The sequence below is a fragment of the Cervus canadensis genome, chromosome 16 (genome assembly GCF_019320065.1).
Source record: "Cervus canadensis isolate Bull #8, Minnesota chromosome 16, ASM1932006v1, whole genome shotgun sequence".
In the NCBI taxonomy this organism is placed as follows: Eukaryota; Metazoa; Chordata; class Mammalia; order Artiodactyla; family Cervidae; genus Cervus; species Cervus canadensis.
The window spans coordinates 33,760,952-33,781,328 of NC_057401.1; the positions used below are offsets into that span (position 1 = coordinate 33,760,952).

The following is a 20,377-nucleotide window of genomic DNA, read 5'->3' on the forward strand; positions in this document are numbered from 1 at the left end:
TGTTTTTGGTGGGGGGGGGAGGTTTGCTGTACAAAAGATTTTAAGTTTATTTTGGTTATTTTCCTTTCCATTTCAATTACTCTGGGAGACAGATCCAAAAAACCATTGCTACGGTTTATGTCAAACAGTGTTACACCTATGATTTCCTCTAGAAGTTTAGGTCTCAAATGCATTTTGTGTTTATTTTTGTATGTGGTGCTAGAGGATGTTCTAATATTTCATTTGAACATTCATGCTTTTACATGTAGCTGTGCAGTTGTACCAGCACCACTTTTTGAAAAGACTATCTTTTACCCAGTGTATATTCTTGCCTCCTTTCTCTTAGATTAATTGACCATATGTTCATGGGTTTATTTCTGGATTGTCTATTCCGTTTCCTTTATCTATATGTTGTATGTCTGTTTCTGTGCCATTGCCACACTGTTTGGATTACTGTAGTTTGCAGTAGTCTGAAGTCGTGCCTCTGCTGTGTAATGATAATTTTAAAGAGGCATCAGGACTTGAACACAAGACTTTTCATTCTTTAAAATTTGCAGTCCAGTGGTAATGTTGGCAGTGGCAGTTGTTCAAAAAAATGTTGAAGCTCAGAGGAAAGGCGATTAAGATATTTGTATTCTGTGTCTACCACCTTCTCAGATGTGTATGCAATGTATTGTTAAGTATGCAAGGCAAAATGTTGGCCGCATTATATGTTTCTTTGGGGTGCACTTCATGTATACCACTGCATTTGCCATATTGTAGCTAACCAACTAAAAGTGGGTTCGACTAGTGTTTTAGACTAGTCCATCTGTGAAAGAGAGCACTGGAAAAAAATCAGCAGGCTATAAAGGATAATAGCAAGGAGATTGGTTTGAATGTCTGGCCAGGTAATTAAACTGACAGATTTGTGAGGAGTGGGTAGAGATTACATTGAGTAAAGGAGGGCCCTAAAGAGACAGTGCTGGTTTTCAAAAATATTAGTTGTAAAACCCATGTTTCAATAGTCCATACAAAAGATCAGTGGTATGCAGATGACAGTGTAAGGGGAACATCAGGTGGTATCCCATCTCCCTGTCCTCGCCCAAATGTACAACTGGGGATGGAGGAGACTGGGAAATGCCAGAGCTCCAGGAAATACTCAGACCCCTGGTGTAAACATAGCAGGGTGTGAGGTTTGGTGTCAAGAGCACTTGGGTTCAAAGCCAAACTTTTCCATCTTATTATTTGATCTTGGGCAATATACTTAGCTTCACTGAGCTTTACTTTTAATTTTTTCTTAAATTTCTAAATGGGAATAATGATACCTGCCTTATGGTGTAGTTTTGGTACTTACTAACATGTAAGATTAGCATTCACTAAGCTGTCCATTAATGGTGACTCACACTAAGTTGTTTACATTAGAAATAATATTCTTTCATAAATTCTGATAGTTCAATTAGAATGATCTTACTGTGTTCCTAAGGAAAATCTCCTTGTTCATTCCAACAATAGTTTCCTTGTTCTTGCTGCCCAGGAGAAATGATGATCAGGTGGATCAGAGCTCCTCACAGAAATTCTTGATTTTTTTCATGAATTGTTTCAGCATTTAATATATTCTATTTGGAGACTTCACTTTCTGATAGGAAGAATTTAGCTTATGATTTTTCTGAATTAACCCATATGGACTTGTATAATTTTTTCCCTAGAGCTTTTTATTCTTTCTCACATAAGGCTACATTCAGCCTTATGCCCAGATACAGGGAATAAAGAAGGTATGCAATCTCTTAGAGGCTGATCTATCCTATACTTCATGTCTCCATTTTTTTTTTTTTTATGATTTCAATGGAATTATAAGACAAATCATTAAATAAGTGAATATGTCCACTATTAAATAAAATAATTAGTTTATTCTATTTTTTTATCTTTTTTTTTTTGAATATTCAGAACTGATTTCCTTTATTTATTTATTTTTTTTTTCCAGTGGGTTTTGTCATACATTGATATGAATCAGCCATAGAGTTACACGTATTCCCATCCTGATCCCCCCTCCCACCTCCCTCTCCACCCGATTTCTCTGGGTCTTCCCAGTGCACCAGGCCCGAGCACTTGTCTCATGCATCCCACCTGGGCTGGTGATCTGTTTCACCATAGATACTATACATGCTGTTCTTTTGAAATATCCCACCCTCACATTCTCCCACAGAGTTCAAAAGTCTGTTCTGTACTTCTGTGTCTCTTTTTCTATTTTGCATATAGGATTATCGTTACCATCTTCTAAATTCCATATATATGTGTTAGTATGCTGTAATGTTCTTTATCTTTCTGGCTTACTTCACTCTGTATAAGGGGCCCCAGTTTCATCCATCTCATTAGGACTGGTTCAAATGAATTCTTTTTGACGGCTGAGTAATATTCCATGGTGTATATGTACCACAGCTTCCTTATCCATTCATCTGCTGATGGGCATCTATGGTTGCTTCCATGTCGCTGGCTATTTAAAACAGTGCTGTGATGAACCTTGGGGTGCACGTGTCTCTTCAGATCTGGTTTCCTCGGTGTGTATGCCCAGGAGTGGGATTGCTGGGTCATATGGCAGTTCTATTTCCAGTTTTTTAAGGAATCTCCACACTGTTCTCCATAGTGGCTGTACTAGTTTGCATTCCCACCAACAGTGTAAGAGGGTTTCCTTTTCTCCACACCCTCTCCAGCATTTATTGCTTGTAGACTTTTGGATAGCAGCCATCCTGACTTGTGTGTAATGGTACCTCATTGTGGTTTTGATTTGCATTTCTCTGATAATGAGTGATGTGGAGCATCTTTTCATGTGTTTTGTTAAGCCCATTCTGTATGTCTTCTTTGGAGAAATGTCTGTTTAGATCTTTGGCCCATTTTTTGATTGGGTCATTTATTTTTCTGGAGTTGAGCTGCAGGAGTTGCTTGTATATTTTTTGAGATTAATCCTTTGTCTGTTTCTTCATTTGCTATTATTTTCTCCCAATCTGAGGGCTGTCTTTTCACCTTACTTATAGTTTCCTTTGTAGTGCAAAAGCTTTTAAGTTTCATTAGGTCCCATTTGTTTAGTTTTGCTTTTATTTCCAATATTCTGGGAGGTGGGTCATATAGGATCTTGCTGTGATTTATGTCGGAGAGTGTTTTGCCTATGTTCTCCTCTAGGAGTTTTATAGTTTCTGGTCTTACATTTAGATCTTTAATCCATTTTGAGTTTATTTTTGTGTATGGTGTTAGAAAGTGTTCTAGTTTCATTCTTTTACAAGTGGTTGACCAGTTTTCCCAGCACTACTTGTTAAAGAGGTTGTCTTTTTTCCATTGTATATCCTTGCCTCCTTTGTCAAAGATAAGGTGTCCATAGGTTCGTAGATTTATCTCTGGGCTTTCTATTCTGTTCCATTGATCTATATTTCTGTCTTTGTGCCAGTACCATACTGTCTTGATGACTGTGGCTTTGTAGTAGAGTCTGAAGTCAGGCAGGTTGATTTCCTCCAGTTCCATTCTTCTTTCTCAAGATACTTTGGCTATTCGAGGGTTTTTGTATTCCAATACCAAATTGTTGAAATTTATTTTGTTCTAGTTCTGTGAAAAAAATACCGTGGATAGCTTGATAGGCGATTGCATTGAATCATAGATTGCTTTGCGGTAGAATAGCCATTTTCACAATATTGATTCTTCCAATCCATGAACACGGTATGTTTCTCCATCTGTTTGTGTCCTCTTTGATTTCTTTCATCAGTGTTTTATAGTTTTCTATGTATAGGTCTTTTGTTTCTTTAGGTAGATATACTCCTAAGTATTTTATTCTTTTTGTTGCAATGGTGAATGGTATTGTTTCCTTAATTTCTCTTTCTGTTTTTTCATTGTTAGTATATAGGAATGCAAGGGATTTCTGTGTGTTAATTTTATATCCTGCAACTTTACTATATTCATTGATTAGCTCTAGTAATTTTCTGGAAGAGTCTTTAGGGTTTTCTATGTACAGGATCATGTCATGTGCAAACAGCGAGAGTTTCACTTCTTCTTTTCCTATCTGGATTCCTTTTACTTCTTTTTCTGCTCTGATTGCTGTCATGTCTCCATTTTTAACTAAAAGATAAAATAAAGCTGAGCTAGTGGCTCAGACAGTAAAAAAATCTGCCTGCAGTGAGGGCAACCTGGGTTCGATCTCTGGGTTGGGAAGATCCCCTGGAGGAGGGCATGGCAACCCACCCCAGTATTCTTGCCAGGAGAAGCCCCTTGGACAGAGGAGTCTGGCGGACTGCAGTCCACGAAGTTACAAAGAGTCAGACACAACTGAGCAACTAAGGACAGTACAGAATATTATTAATTAAAAAGAGAGGAAACAATAAAAGCAACAGATACAGTTAAGAAACTAAATGTCAATTACACAGAGAAAAAGGTTCAATTTATGGACATAATGCTTCATCCAAATTAAAAATAATCATGAAATGTGTTGAGTAAAAGTGTGTATAAGTTTCATTGCATTGAATAGCTTTCAAAATAAATGTCCCTAAAAGTCAATATCATCAGTCTAGTATGGAGTTTTGGCCTTTAGCAGAGTGCTAGACATTATCTTCTATGCCTAAGAAGTAGGTCACCTAGCTTCCCAATTTCAAGAAGTTTTGGTTCTCCATATCCTACTGATTAATAAATAGTGCCAATATTCTACCCACATGTTCTCTGAAGTTTCCATTTAGCACATGTAATTATTTCATTAAAAATTTTTATCCATATGGTTTAGCAAGTTTCATACAAAAGATAGCCCATGGATTAAAAGCCTTCTGTTACCACTATTCTTAGGATGCTTTTTCACATCTTCCAGTGGGAGAAGATGTGAAGAAGACTCTAGCGAGGCTTCCCTTGTAGTTCAGTTGGTAAAGAATCTGCCTGCAATGCAGGAAACCCAGGTTCAATTCCTGGGTCAGGACAATCTCCTGGAGAAGGAAATGGCAACCCACTCCAGTATTCTTGGCTGGAGAATTCCATGGACAGAGGAGTCTAGTAGGCCTCAGTCCATGGGGTCGCAAGAGTTGGACATGAGTAGCAACTAAACCACCACAGTGGGAGAAACTAATCCTTTTGGCTTTGTTTAGTTAGAGGTGTGATTTTTTTTTTTTTAATAAGAATGGATGATATCTTTAGAAATAAAATGTGGTTATAACAGGTTAGAAATGTTAGGAGTCATCACTGGTTGAAGATGAGGCTGAAATGAATAAGTTTATAACCTTTCACAAACAACATTGACATAGAAAGTATAATTTTCTTATTGTTCTTCCTGCTGGAATATTTTGTCTTTTTACTTCCTGGGAAGCTTACTGAGTCCAAAATAACATAGCCATTTCTTACCTGGTTATTCAGCATTACTGGTTTTTAAGTACATCTTTAGTTTTCAGATCTTTTGGCAGTAGTTTTATTTTTAAAATCAGTGTATAATTTAAGTAGCATATGTTACTTTTAAGTACCTGACAGATGCATGATTTTCTTAGTAACCAAGGTATTAAAACTATGCTGAGTTGATATCCTGAGGAACCAGAACATATTCTGCTTAATATTATGTCACTATTAATCTTAGGAAGTACTTAAAGGTGAGCTGAGGTAGTGGTATCTATTCTACTGAAAGTAGCATAGGAAGAATAGTATGTGTTGATGTAGGTCTAGTTTCCTAGACTTTTAAAAAAACTCTTTATTACTATTCTGACAATGTACTGTAATGGAAAGAGGATAGGACTAACTATCAAGAGGTCTTACCTTCTGACTGATGGTGTCTTCTCTCTGAATCTCTTTTCTTAGCGTACTAAGGTTGCATGATTTTCTGGGTTGCCCAGTGTTATCTCCTAAAAGGATAACTGAAGACTTTCTGATTTCTATTTGCTCTAATCACTTAGTTTAAGTGCTCAGGCAGTTTTTAAATAAAAAATATTGATGTCATTTTAGCCACACTAAGATGTTTAGTTGACTTTAAAATCCCATCTAGGAGTAGACCTTAGCAATGCATGGATAGTAATAGTAAGTTTAACCCTATGAAAGGGACTGATAAGTCTGGGGAACTATGATTGTTATATTGGTGATTATTAAATGGTAAGACTAGCAAGTGATAGAATAATAGATACAGTGTAATCTCACTTATACACCTAAAGAGCAAGAGAGAGAAATTTAAAATAGCAGAAGAGCGGAATTTTTATATATTTAAGGAGAGGGCTATTTAGTTTAAGGGTGGGAGGCATGGAAGAGGGGGTAGGTAAAAGACCTTCACTTATTCTATATATATCTTTATATGAATTCTTTAAACACATATTTATTATTTTTGTAGTTTAGGGAAAAAAATCTTATGTGTAAATGTCTTAGAATTTAACACTTTACTATTTGAGCAGTCTGTAAATTTACTTTGAAAATCTTCATCTTGGAAAATAATTATTGAAGAGACTGGAAGGAAATTACAAGGAACCATTCCTTTGTGGTATACAGTACAAGCATAGGAATTAAGCTGTTTTGATCTGTTTATTGAATTAATTTATTTCTTCAGACCTTCAAGACATTCCATATTCTGATTGGTGTGAGCAGACTATCCATAATCCCTTAGAAGTAGTTCCCTCTAAATTTTCTGGCATTTCTGGATGCAGTGATGGAGTGTCTCAAGAAGGCTCAGCCAGCAGCACCAAAAGTACAGAATTGCTACTAGGTAAGTTTTCAGATTTAAATCCAAAGCTTGTTAATATAACTGTACTTAGTTGTTTGTTAATGATGAGTGCTGTTCATTAGTTGTCTCAAATCTATGACAACTTAGTTTTATTTAGGTATATTTAATCAACTATTATACCTATATCAGCTGCTGATGCATACTCACATAGTTGTCTGCTTTCATTAGAAAGAATTTTGATCCCAAAATGATTGGCAGGTCATGTGCAGTTTATCTCAATTTTATATGTATGTTTGGTAAAGTTTAAAACAAATTCCATTAGTTATAGTAGTTTTCTATTGTGATACAGATAAAATATTTTTATCTTCTTTTCAGGTGTTAAAACAATTCCAGATGATACACCAATGTGCCGAATACTCCTTCGCAAAGAAGTTCTGAGATTAGTCATTAATTTGAGTAGTTCAGTTTCAACTAAATGTCATGAAACTGGGCTTTTAACGTAAGTAAGCTTTGAGCACGAGTATTCTTTGCTTTTTTATGGTGAAAAAGACACTTGAAATACTTAAAAAGTTTGATCAATTAGCTTTACATCAGTAGTTCTCAACTGCATGGCATATCTTAGTGAGCCTAGATTTTCATCTACTTCAACCAAACTAGCATATGATAACAAATTGAATGCAGAAGCAGGTATGTGAATCCAACTGTTTTCTATTCAGCCAGATGTTAAAAAGATCTGTAAAAATGTAAAATAATGACTCTTCTCACTCTTAGTTTTGGAAAATATAGTTATTTTTCATTAAAATATATGTATTTATGTTAACATGTAATTTTATTTTTTAAATGAATTAATAAATGTTTTGAAATTTTCTAAATTTTAATTTCTTTTTTTTTTTAATTTTTTTATTAGTTGGAGGCTAATTACTTCACAACATTTCAGTGGGTTTTGTCATACATTGATATGAATCAGCCATAGATTTACACTTATTCCCCATCCCGATCCCCCCTCCCATCTCCCTCTCCACCCGATTCCTCTGGGTCTTCCCAGTGCACCAGGCCCGAGCACTTGTCTCATGCATCCCACCTGGGCTGGTGATCTGTTTCACCATAGATAGTATACATGCTGTTCTTTTGAAACATCCCACCCTCACCTTCTCCCACAGAGTTCAAAAGTCTGTTCTGTATTTCTGTGTCTCTTTTTCTGTTTTGCATATAGGGTTATCGTTACCATCTTTCATTACAGCATACTAACACATATATATGGAATTTAGATAAATTTTAATTTCTTGTATGGTAATTATTGATGGCTATGGCCCACAAAAGTAGAACTAAAGAATCCACCTGCAATGTGGGAGATGGGGGTTCGATCCCTGGGTTGGGAAGATTCCCTGAAGAAGGGAAAGGCTCCCCCACTCTAGTATTCTGGCCTGGAGAATTCCATGGACTGTATAGTCCTTGGGGTCACAAAGAGTTGGACACGACTAGGTGACTTTCACTTTCATGGCACACAAAAAATAAGATTTGGGGGTTTCTCAACAATTTTTAAGAAGTAGAAGAATTCTGAGACCATAAAGCTCAAGAAAAGCTGGCATTCATAAAAATAAGTGACATTTTCTTGGTTTAATTTTTCCCTATTTTTACTCCTTTTAAAAGTTGCAGAATTTTTTTGCTTTTCTAAATCACAGCAACATGATAAAAGAATATTCAGGCCATCTTCAACATCTTTGATATGCACTATTTAAAGCTGTGGTCCTCAAAAAATGAAATGCACTTCAGGGTCTCCTGTGGGACTTTACAAAATGTAGTAGCATATATACAAGGGCCCCACTGCAGACTTCCTGGCCAGAAGCTTTAAGTGTAGAGGGTCCTTCACCTGTATTAGCCCACCCACTGCTGGTTCTGAGGTGCTGGACCAGGCGAGAGCCACTAGTAAATGCTGAAAGATACAAAGATAGAGCCCAAAGTTCCACTTCAGTTTAACTTTAAAAATTTATTTCTATTTTAAAGCTTAGTTTTAAAAATACTTGAGTTATTCTAGGCCAGTAAATACATTTTGTAATTTCTCAGGCCAGTGAAAAAGAATATTTCTCACTTTCCAAGAAGTATTTGGGTTTTTATCATTTTAAGAGATAGCCCAAACTTAAAATAGTTATAATTTAAGTGTGAGGTAGGAATATTTACTATTTTATATTCTTTTGCCCTCACCCCAGATATGTCACTTGATCTATATATCCAGAGGAAAAAAATACTTAAAAATGATATTTTGAAAGAAAATAAGCAAGTCATTATTATAATTTTTATCACATCCTAGTCTTTTCTTTCATTTTAGAATTAAAGAGAAGTATCCTCAAACATTTGATGACATATGCCTTTACTCTGAGGTTTCCCATTTGCTGTCACACTGCACATTTAGACTTCCATGTCGGAGGTTCATACAAGAATTATTTCAGGATGTACAGTTTTTACAAGTAAGTAGGATTTGTACTTCTGAACTTTATCTTTCAAAAATATTTGTTTGAATTAAACTAAAAGTTTTGAGATTGTATCTGTTGATACACTAGAAAGTCATTAATAATTTACCACTTCTTCCCTAGATGCATGAAGAAGCAGAGGCTGTCTTGGCAACACCACCAAAGCAACCTATAGTTGATACATCTGCTGAATCCTGACCTCATATTTATGATGTATATAGATGTAGACTATATATATATATATACATATATATATATTCATATTTGTGGACTTCTAAAAGCCTCAAAAAAGCCGGCTGACTGGGCAGCAAAGACAGGAGTATCTTCTAAATGCTGTTCCAGCAATTACTGGTACATGAACAGTTGGAACTGCGGACTTCCCTAACCAAAACAACTTCCTCTCCCCTCTGTGGAGCCCCTTTGGGGGTTCATTATTCATTACCACAGTTTTAAGAGTTTTAGTTACCATTGTATGCAAGATCCAAGCACTGAGTACCTACATGGGTTTTCTACTTTTCATTTTAAGAGCATAATAACAGTGGAACAGTACGGTATGCAGAAGCACCCTACACACCGTTATCTCTGAATTCCTTTTTTAGGGTAAATATAAAGATGCCTTGTTTGTTAACTAATTTTGGAAGCCAGGAATCAGTGTCTCTGAGGCTGCATCCTGTTAGCACAATGGGATGTTCTGTAACTGCTGGTATTAGAAGGGGATCTTTGGCCCTTCCACTTTTTTCTTCATGTTTATAACACTACTTCAGAGGTTTTTAACCTCAAAGCGAAAGAAGAGCCTCACCAACCAGGACTTATAAGTTATTTTTATGTGACTAGACTTACATAAAATTTCTTACTTGTTTTCCATCTCTTCAGTTTTGTTGCAATGTGTTATTATAGGCTATTTGAACCGATTAAGGTTTTTCACTACAGTTCCTGATTAAAATCAGAAAATTATTTTATAATTCATAGTATTTTTCATTTATAAAATGCATATGTTTTCAGTGCACTTCTATTTCCATTAGCTTCCCACATCACCATTTTAACAGGAACTTGAACAAAGCACTATTAATTTAGACCTAAAGTGAAAGAAAGCATTAAATAACACCTTGGATCTCTTAAGGAAAAGATAAGGTTGCCTATAATTTATACATTCCATGGGAAACGAAGAGCCATAGTTTATTTAAAAAAAAATCCTTGGTGAAACATTATTATGATTAAAAATTGTAGTGAAAAGCCTTAAGTACCAAATTTTAAAGCAGCAGTAATTTAATTTTTATATCAGTGTTCTTGTTTTGCACAGACTAAATGCAGTGATAGGTGAGTTTATGAGTACAGTAGTTGCCTTTATCACATTTGTGAAGTTGTTAAAGTTGATGAGGGCAAAGTTTTATTTGTTTGTTTAATTTGTGTATGTCTAAAGATATTTGGAAATCTTTACAGGAATTAAACATATATGCAAATTTGTATATAAAAAAAGCATGGCCATCATCATTAGAATGCTTGTAAATGAAAGGATCTTTTTTGAGGTCTATATATAAGTAGAAAAAAAAATCCAGCTGGACTGATTAGGACCCTTTTTTAATTGATTTGTTTAGACCATTTTTACAGTTAGGCATCAGCTCTGACACAGTCACAATATGGGGACTAGTATTTTCCCTTATTACAGTTCTTTTTTATAATGGACTTGTCCTTTGAGATCTCTGTAAAGAACCCTGTGAACTAGAAAGCATAACTCACAGAGATACTTTTTCTTTTTTTTTACTTTACTGGCACTGAAAGTTCCAATTGAGATGAAGCATTTCATCTCACTTCGTAACACCTCTTTGACTGCACTTCAGTGAATTGTTCTTATGTGCACTGTGTAGCGACTTACATTATAACAAAGCAGATAAGGGCTGTAAGCTGCTGCTTATGTTAAAAAGTGGTTCTTCAGATTTTCTTTCATAAAATCCAATTGAAGATAAAACAGATGCTTTTTTTTTTTAACTTTAATTTATCACTGAACCCAAGTGTTTATTTAAATGTCAACAGTACTTCTAAGAACGTTGCCTGTCACCTTGGTCTTTGGTCTTGGATGATGAAACTACCTTCCAGAGAACCAAATGTCAGAGATACTAGACCAAATAGTGGTTAAAAACTCCAAAGGAGGTAATGTAGTAATCTTATTAATAATGGGATTAACATATTTTAGACGTTCATTTTTAAACACTACCTCAGTTAATATAGAGTATAAAATCTGTGGTTTAATCCCTCAAAAGTTAACAGTAAATTCTTTTTTGTTACACACACACACACAAACACACACCTTCATCCCTGGACCCCACCTCACTCATCCATCCTGAAATGAAGTCTTTGTTACTATTAGCCTGAACAGTTTTTTGGATTATTACTTTGAAAGATATGTATGTATATATCATAATATTTGTCTTTAGCACTTAGTTTGGGGAGACAGAGCTTTGTGGTTCTCAGTAATCTAAAAAAAAGATGTCTATATTAAGTGTATAGTGCTATTTGGTTTATCCATGTTTCACTGACAGGTCTAATACGTTTTCTTTAAGTACTTATTTGTATAAAAGTAGACTTTTACGATGAAAAATGCTCACATGCAGTGCCAAGTGATTTACTTAGGTGTTTAAAATGTTAAATTATAGCAGAAAAGATTAGGGATGTTGTCAGTGGTAATAGAAATAATTGAGAAAAGCATCTATATGTAATAGATATTACCAGACTATAAAATACCAAAATAATGTCAATACTGTAGTTTTTCAAGATTTTAGAATTAATCTTAGTCCATATAAATTTGTACTACTGGTAATTATTGAATAATTTGGAGGAATTTGGGCAGTTGTGCTGGTTATAAACTGTGAATTTCTAATTGTAAAGTGAATTGTTTCTAATTGAAATTTTTTTCAAGAACAGATTTCAGCTTCACATACTAAGTAAATACTGATAAATAAGGAAATTAGAAATTAGTATTTGTAATTAAACATGGTCTAAAATTTCTTATACTTTTACTTCCTGTTTATGCTTAGGTAGATTTGAAGGGGGAAAAAGTCTTTTTTCCCTAATAAAAAATTTTCTAATAAATATTGGTAGCATAAGGGCATTCTGTAAGACATTGACATTAAAAGAGGCTCTTTGGAGGTATATACTTTATTTTACTAGTTACTCTAACATCATATATATAAGACCTTTTGAAATGGTGTGGCTTTAATAGTTTTCAGCTCTTTTATCCAGAGCTTGAAGTAATTAAGGCTGAGTTTTTCAGGGCATATTACAGATGCAAAGTGTTCAACAGTGAGGTGTGAATGCTTATTTAGACTTGTCTACTGCTATTTATATAAAAAATTTTTTTCATTCCATTCAGAGGATGCCTTTTATCCCCACATTAAAGCACAGATCACTAAGCAATAAAAAGCAATCAAATTGTCATCCAAATTATAACTGCAGTTACTTTGCATAGTGAGAGTGAGGTGCTAATTTTGTGTGAGAGGAGTTTTGTAAACTACCTTGGGAAAGGTCCTTTGGAAGTAAGGTTTTTCCCCTTTTATCCTATGTTTCCAGTTTTGTCTCAAATTCAACAATCCATTAAATTAGGGAAAAAAAGTTAATTGAGAGAGTTTGATAAGAGCTGTTGGAATAAAAAGAACATTTCAGATCTTCCAAAATGTCAGTTGGGAAAGGTCTCCCTTGTCTCTCCATTTAGGAACTACATTATTACCAGCTTCATTTCAAGACTGTCACTACAGTGAGAGTTTGATTATAAAAGCATACCAGTAAAATTAATAGCAGTGCTTATCAGACAATATTAACATCTGTGAGAATCTTTCTAGGAGCATTTGTTTTTTCTTTTAGTTCTAGGTTCCCAGGGTAGTTTTCATTCATAGTAGGTTTCTTTAATGAATGTGGATTTTCTCCCCTTTAGTATTTTTGTAACGTAGGTGGATAGCTATGCCACTGCACGCATAAATTGCACATTTTGTTTGACTTTCTTTATAAAATATTTAATTTGAAAAATATAATTTATGCCAAAAAAGTATATCTTGTAATTTTGCCACTAATAGGTTGATTTAGCACAAAATGCAAAGTCTTTGGGAAGAGGAGGGGGGAGATTTAAAACTTTCATAGATGATAGTTGAAAAATGTTCCATTATTGGCCTGTCAGAAACCCTAAAGCTGCATTGTAAAACAAATGATGTAAATTAGTTTTGAAAAGTGGTAAGGGACTGTGAAAAAAATCTCAGACTTAATGCTCCCTAACCACATAATTTTTTTCTTTTTTATTTAGTAATACGCTGCTACATATTCGGAGGTTCTGGTGTTTGTAGGTCACTGAACAGACATTGAAATCTGATTTATATTGTATAACTGTAACATAGAAAGAAAAGTATTTATATATTTTCCGTAAGAATATTTCATTGAGTTGTGTATAATTTAAATAAGGTTTGTCCCTAAATGGTTTTGCTCACCTTGATTTTTTTTCGTGGTTTTCTTGTTTTTGTATAATGTGTATAGTTTATGTCAAGGGCATTAAAAGCCTCCTGAAGCATAATCTTATCAAAGGGATACATTCTTAATAAAATGTACTTAAAAATTCTTAAACTTGTGTCATTGTTCTATTTCACATTTTAAAAACATCATTGCTGATTTATGTACCACTGAGGCTGTTACATGTAACTCTAGGTAAAAGTGACTTTTAGATACCACAGATAAGAATCTGGTTCAGTAACAGTTCAGTTCAGTTCAGTCGCTCTGTCCGGTCCAACTCTTTGCGACCCCATGGACTGCAGCATGCCAGGCCTCCCTGTCTATCACCAACTCCTGGAGTTTACTCAGACTCATGCCCATTGAGTCGGTGATGCCATCCAACCATCTCATCCTCTGTCGTCCCCTTCCTCCCACCTTCAGTCTTTCTCAGCATCAGGGTCTTTTCAAATGAGTAGTGGCTTGTCCCAAATGTTTTAAAATAGGTATTTATACTTTCTGAATACTTCATAATCTAATCAAATGTCTTTACAGTTATTATTTTTTAATCTCAGGTTATTGTGAAAGGTTTGATAAAGTAGATCTATCTTCAGAACAATTCTGACTTTAGTGATTAATACATAGGATGAGCAATGATGGTATGATGGTAACTTTTCTGTGTAAGCTATTCGATTTCACTCAGCTTTCCCTTGTGGCTCAGCTGGTAAAGAATCTGCCTGCAATGCGGGAGACCTGGGTTCGATCCCTGGGTTGGGAATATCCCCTGGAGAAGGGAAAGGCTACCCGTTCCAGTATTCTGGCCTGGAGAACTCCATGGACTGTAGAGTCCATGGGGTCGCAAAGAGTCTGACATGCCTGAGCGACTTTCACTTTCACAGAAACTGGATCAGGTAAGCTAGCCAACAGCCACCTAGTGGCAAAAGAAAATACCACAAGGGAAATAAATGGTCAATCCTGGAGAATAAAATTCAGTGTCAAAGTTAGGGTCTGTTATCATTGGTTGAATGTGGTAAAATGTATTCAGAAATAGATTTATTTTGAATAGTTTGGTTTTTAAACATATTTATGTGTATCATTTTCATATTGCCTTCTCTATATATGTTTTTCAACAAAAATGTAGTTGGCCCTCAAATTAAAAAGCACACTTAATCATCATCACACAGCTCATTTTTAAAACTGACAATATAGCTGAGCTTCAGAAAGTTTGTTTCATTTTTTAAAACTCTCTGGTGTATAAAGTACTCCGGGAGATAGTGAAAGACAGGGGAAGCCTGGCATGCTGCAGTCCATGGGGTCACCAAGAGTTGGACATAGCGACTGAACAACAATAGCAAAATACCAAAGACTGGACAGTTTATAAATAACAAATTTATTTCTCACAATTCTTTGGCTGAAAATCTGAAATTAGAGCGTGAACATATTTGGGTGAGGGCCCTCTTCACGTCCCAAACTTCTCTTGTCTTATGTCCTCGATGGCTTGATGGGACTAGGAAACTGTAGTGTCTCTTATAAGAACATCAGTCCCACTCATGAGAGTGACCTCCCAAAGACCTCCATCTACTAATACCATCATCCCTGGGTGTTAGGATTTCAATGTAGGAATTTGGGGAGGGAGGTGATCATTCAGACCATAGCAACTAATTCTGCATTGATTAAAAAAAAAAAACAAAATGTATGAAAACTTTCTCTAATGCTTAGAGGACAAAGATAACTGTCCTTTAAATGGGAATATGTTATTGTACATACTATTTTAACTACTAATTTTGAAGGCTTTATATTTTCAGTTATATCTTTTTGAAGGTTGTCATTATGTTTTGGCCATGCCTTGCTGGATCCTGCTTCCCCTACCTGGGATTGAACCACGTCCCCAGCAGTGGAATCACGGAATCTCAACCACTGAACCACCAGGGAAGTCCCTCTTTGAAGGTTTTAAAATTCCTATTTTATGCAAAATGCTTAGCATGTTTTGTAAATTCTTTGAGATGAAAGCCAGCTGGTCTCCATAGAGTTCTTAGAAGAAATACTTGATATTGTCTAATACAACCTGATTTTCTTAATAAATGACATTCTAGTGGAGAAAGTTTCACTAGACTTAGTATGGGTCAGGTGTTGAAATGTCAGCAGGCACTTCCAGCAGGTCCATGGATATATGTATATCTGAATCACTTAGCTGTACACCTGAAAACTAACACAATATTGTCAATAAACTCCAATATAAAAATTTTTTAAATTAAAATCACATCTAAAACCTAGTTAGTAATATTCCATATCAATATCACTGTAATGCTAGTTAACCCTGTGTGACTACTAGATACTAGAACTGTGTGACAGGTTCCCTGCTTCCCATCTACCTACCTGCAGCTGAGGACCAGTCACCAGGCCGAGGCATTATTTGTAGGTCATTTCCAGTTCCGCCCACCATCAAAATATCCCAATATTGATATGGAATATTACTAACTAGGTTTTGCATGTGTTTTTAATTTTTAAATTTTTTTATTTTATATTGGAGTTGATTGACAATATTGCCTTAGTTTTCAGGTGTATAGCTAAGTGATTCAGATATACATATATCCATTCTTTTTCAGATTCTTTTCCCATATAGGTTATTAACAGAATATTGAGTAGAGTTCCCTCTGCTATACAGTAGGTCCCTGTTGATTATTTTATATATAGTTGTGTGTTTATGTTAATCCCAAGCTCCTAATTTATCCCCCCCACCTTTTCTGTTTGGCAACCATCAGTTTGTTTTTGAAGTCTGTGAGTTTGTTTTGTAAATAAATCCACTCATATCAGTTTTTTCTTATAGTCCACATATAAGTGATATCATATTTGTCTTTCTCTGACTTCATTTAGTATGACAATTTCTAGGTCCGCCTATGTTGCTGCAAGTGACATTATTTCATTCTTTTTATTCTATTGCATATCTGTACCACATCTTCTTTATCCATTCCTCTGTTGATGGACATTTAGGTTGCTTCCATGTCTTCGCTGTTGTAAATAGTACTGCAGTGAACATTGGGGTGCATGTATCTTTCTGAATTATGATTTTCTCCAGATACATGCCCAGGATTAGAACTGCTGAATCACAAGTGCTTCCCAGGTGGCTCCGTGGGTAAAGAATCTGCCTGCAACGCAGGAGATGCAGGCAAATGTGAGTTTTATACCCGGATTGGGAAGATCCTCTGAAGGAGGGCATGGCAACCCACTCCAGTATTCTTGCCTGGAGAATCCCATGGACAGAGGAGCCTGGTGGGCTACAGTCCTTTGGGTCGCAGAGTCAGACACTGCTGAAGTTACTAAGCACCAAAAAATCAGACACAACTGAAGCGACTGAGCAGGAGCCCGAGCACATGGTAGTTCTAGTTTATGAGGGAACCTCCATTCTGCTCTCCAGAGTGGTTGTATCAATTTACATCCCCACTAATAGTGATGGGGGGATGGTTCCCTTTTCTCCATACCCTCTAGCATTTATTGTTTGTAGACTTTTTTATGATGGCCATTCTGACTGATGTGAGGTGATAACCTCATTGTAGTTTTGATTTGCATTTCTCTGAAAGTTAGCAGTGTTGAGCATCTTTTCATATGCTTTCTGGCCATCTGTGTCTTCTTTGGAGAAATGTCTGTTTAGATCTTCTGCCCATTTTTTGATTCGGTTGTTTTTTCACAGGTGTGATTATTAAAAAGGTATTATGGCTGTTTTAGAAAAAGTAAAGCCAATTTAGAAAAACATTTACAGATGAAACCATGATTTGCTTTAAAATCATATCAAAGGGGAAGACTGAATAAGACTATGGATGGACTAAAACAACCATGGTTTAGTGGCTATTGGGGTTGATGATAGTACATAGTAGTAGTGTTAAGTCGCTCATTCGTGTCCAATTCTTTGTCCAACCCCATGAACTGTAGCCCACCAAGCTCCTCTGTCCATGGGATTCTCCAGGCAAGAACAGTGGAGTGGCTTGCTATCCCCTTCTCCAGGGGATCTTCTGAACCCAAGGATCAAACCCGGGTCTCCTGCATTGCAGGCAAATTCTTTACCATCTGAGCTACCAGGGATAGTTCATAATGGTTTGTTAAACTCCTGCTTCTATCTTTATTTGAAATTCTCCATGAGTTGGTTTTTTCTTTTAATCCTCGTAATTCTGACACAAATTTCAAAGTTTCTGAATAACATTTCTTAAAACAATGCTGTTAAGTGGCATATAGTCTAAATACTGTTATTTGGTTATTTGTGGACATGGGAAAGGAATGTTTGGAGCCAAAACTAGAGTCATAGTGATACTGTAAGGAGAAAGTTATATAAACCCAGCCATTTCCTATTGGCATGTTGTTACATTTCAGAAAGACATCTTTGTTTGACTTAGGTCAGTGATTCTCAAAGTTGACTGTGTATCTGAGTGCCTGGGATATATTACAGGCCTTGTGCCACAAAGATTTTGGTTGGGAGATTTAGAGTGGCACCTAGGAATTTACATTTCTAGTAAGCTCAGAACATGATTTATCACTTAATGATAATTACAAGAGTTTCAATTCACTGATGTAGAGAAAACACAAAATAATGCAGTGGTGAAATATTTTAATTAAGGCTTACGGCAACAGAAATGACTTCAAGGTTTTGTGAATTATTTTTCTAAAGAAAACCTTTACAAAAGATACTACTTACAAATCAATCATCACTGTCATTGATGTTTCTATGTATTTTTATCATTGCATCATGACAGACACAAAGAGGCTAAATGATGACAATACTGGCCCCAAAGTCTTCTCAAAAACAGACTAATCAAGATACTTGTTTGTACTGTGTTAGGTGTACATAGTCCATTATTCCAGCCAAAAGCATAGTTCTATGGAAGGAAAAAGCTGAAAAGCATGAGCAGAAGTCCTGGTTTGTGTATATTTAGGTCAGTTAACAGCCATCTTCCTTTCAGCTGTGGCTCCTTCTCTCTTGTTCTTCATAGTGCGGAACGGTGTGACACAGGGCACTTGTACCAGAGGCACAAGCAGTGCCATCTCCACCACAGCAAAGAGAAAGGAGCCCCTAATCACGCTTATTTAGAAATATGGTGAGTAAACATTAAGGGTTGTCGGGCAGAGAGAAGGCATGACTGAACACTGCTATATAACAGGTAGGTGCTTTGCATATATTGGTTCAAAGAGACAAAGCTGCTGCCAAGCCATTAAGGAGCGCCCACTCCGCATAGCCTTTTACAGTTATACCATCATAGGAACATAAGGAGACAGTGAAGGTGTTATCTTGGCCCAGACAACCTACTGGAGAATCCAAAAGAGGCTTACTGAAAACAGGTCATGTATATATCATAGTTCTTGGAAAAAAACAAAAAACAAATGAACCATAAAATGTGAATGGAATTAATGACATATTTTCTTCTATTCTGAGGTAGTCATCAAAAATTGTAGAAGACGTGTCCACTAAGTAGGAGTGCTATAATCTTGACACTGAGGCAGGATTCTGTGCCAGCCCCACTCCTTAACCATGGTAAACAACAGAAGGACAACTGTGGGGATCTCATCAGTTCATTTGTATGTCCTACCTATTAGATAAGGTCTAATAGGAAGAGTTCATCTTACTCCTGTCACCACTTCAGAGCAAGGCTAAAATCTTGTTTTGGTCTCAAATATGTGACTTCATTAAATACACCCAGAATAAATTAACATTGACAATTTATGCTCCCATAACGAATATTCTGTGACCTGAAATCTAGTTCCTTTATTTACCCTTGAGATATGAAATGTGTGGAAAAACTTACTGGAAATGCTTTCCTGCTAAAAGCTGAACTTCAAGGACCACAGCCACCCTGTCCAATACTGAGTGGATGTGGTCTGTCTCTTATGTCAAGTGCCAGGTCTGCTGTCATAAAGGTGAACGTGGAACACACAAGAGCAAGGTAAGCCTGTTGCCACGATCCTGCCATTTCCACAGCAAGCCTGCTCCAAGCACAGATGTTAAATTTCATAGCTTCTGACCTTTGAAACCTAGTGAAATTACATAAATCAGATCTTCCAGTGGTGATAATTCACTGGGATTAAGCCCCGAGGTATCTGGTGATGGAGTAGTGCCAGCTATGCTTCTACTAGTGTCTGTGTAGCATAAGGATATGCAGTGGGTACTCAGCTTAGTGGTAGTGTTCCCCTGGATCTAAAAGGGTAGTGGAGGACAGGCTGCTGTTCTCACTTGGGGGAGGGGAGGCAAGACCCAGGGGAATGGCCATTTGCATTTTATACTCCGAACAGAGTGTGGGCTCTGGTGGATTTGTTGGTGGGCTCTCCTTGTCTCCAGACATGGGTGAAGCCAACTGGGATACATAATTCAAATTAGCTTCTCCGGCTGGGATTTCTCCCAGGGAGTTCATGTAGTTTTGTTCCAGTGTCTTTAGTAAATTTTCAGGTGAAGTCAGTGGTCCCAGCTGACAGTGTGGGGCTTGAGGGGTTACTGGAAAATGTCCACAATAACCCAAGTCAGAAGCTGCCTGATTATAAGTAAAGTTCTCAAAACAGATGCAAGGTCCAGGACCAGAGTAGTTCTTCTCTGTTGGGAGCAGGTCAAGATAGGCAGGCTTAGTACCTTTAGTTTCTGTGGGTGACTTCCTAGTGCCTGTGAACTGTATCTTACTCCCTTCGGGCTTGTTTACAACTTCGATAGCATCTGGAACACAGTCGTTGACCTTCATTATTGTTATATGAGGATTCTCCTGAAACAGAAATAGAAAATGGGCAAAGATAATGTGTGTGTGTATCACAGTATATAAAGTATGTGAAATGCACTCAGAGCTTCACTTCTTTGTGTGTTTTATCCTGG

The 20,377-nt window shown here is 36.3% G+C and overlaps 2 protein-coding genes across 6 annotated transcripts in view; one reads left to right on the plus strand and one right to left on the minus strand.

Annotated features, from left to right (window-relative positions):
- The window catches only part of RICTOR (RPTOR independent companion of MTOR complex 2), a 126,840-nt gene extending 113,163 nt beyond the window's left edge, over positions 1-13,677 (plus strand). For all 3 annotated transcript variants that reach the window (XM_043488494.1, XM_043488496.1, XM_043488497.1), the window contains 4 exons: positions 6,494-6,649; positions 6,983-7,106; positions 8,934-9,072; positions 9,199-13,677. In XM_043488494.1, the coding sequence (XP_043344429.1) occupies positions 6,494-6,649; positions 6,983-7,106; positions 8,934-9,072; positions 9,199-9,273 (494 nt within the window). In that variant the 3' untranslated portion in view covers positions 9,274-13,677. The remainder of the gene's footprint in view (positions 1-6,493; positions 6,650-6,982; positions 7,107-8,933; positions 9,073-9,198) is intronic.
- Positions 13,678-18,119: 4,442 nt separating this feature from the next.
- The window catches only part of OSMR (oncostatin M receptor), a 62,416-nt gene continuing 60,158 nt past the window's right edge, over positions 18,120-20,377 (minus strand). For all 3 annotated transcript variants that reach the window (XM_043488870.1, XM_043488872.1, XM_043488871.1), the window contains one exon: positions 18,120-20,270. In XM_043488870.1, coding sequence (XP_043344805.1) covers positions 19,695-20,270 — 576 coding nt within the window. In that variant the 3' untranslated portion in view covers positions 18,120-19,694. The remainder of the gene's footprint in view (positions 20,271-20,377) is intronic.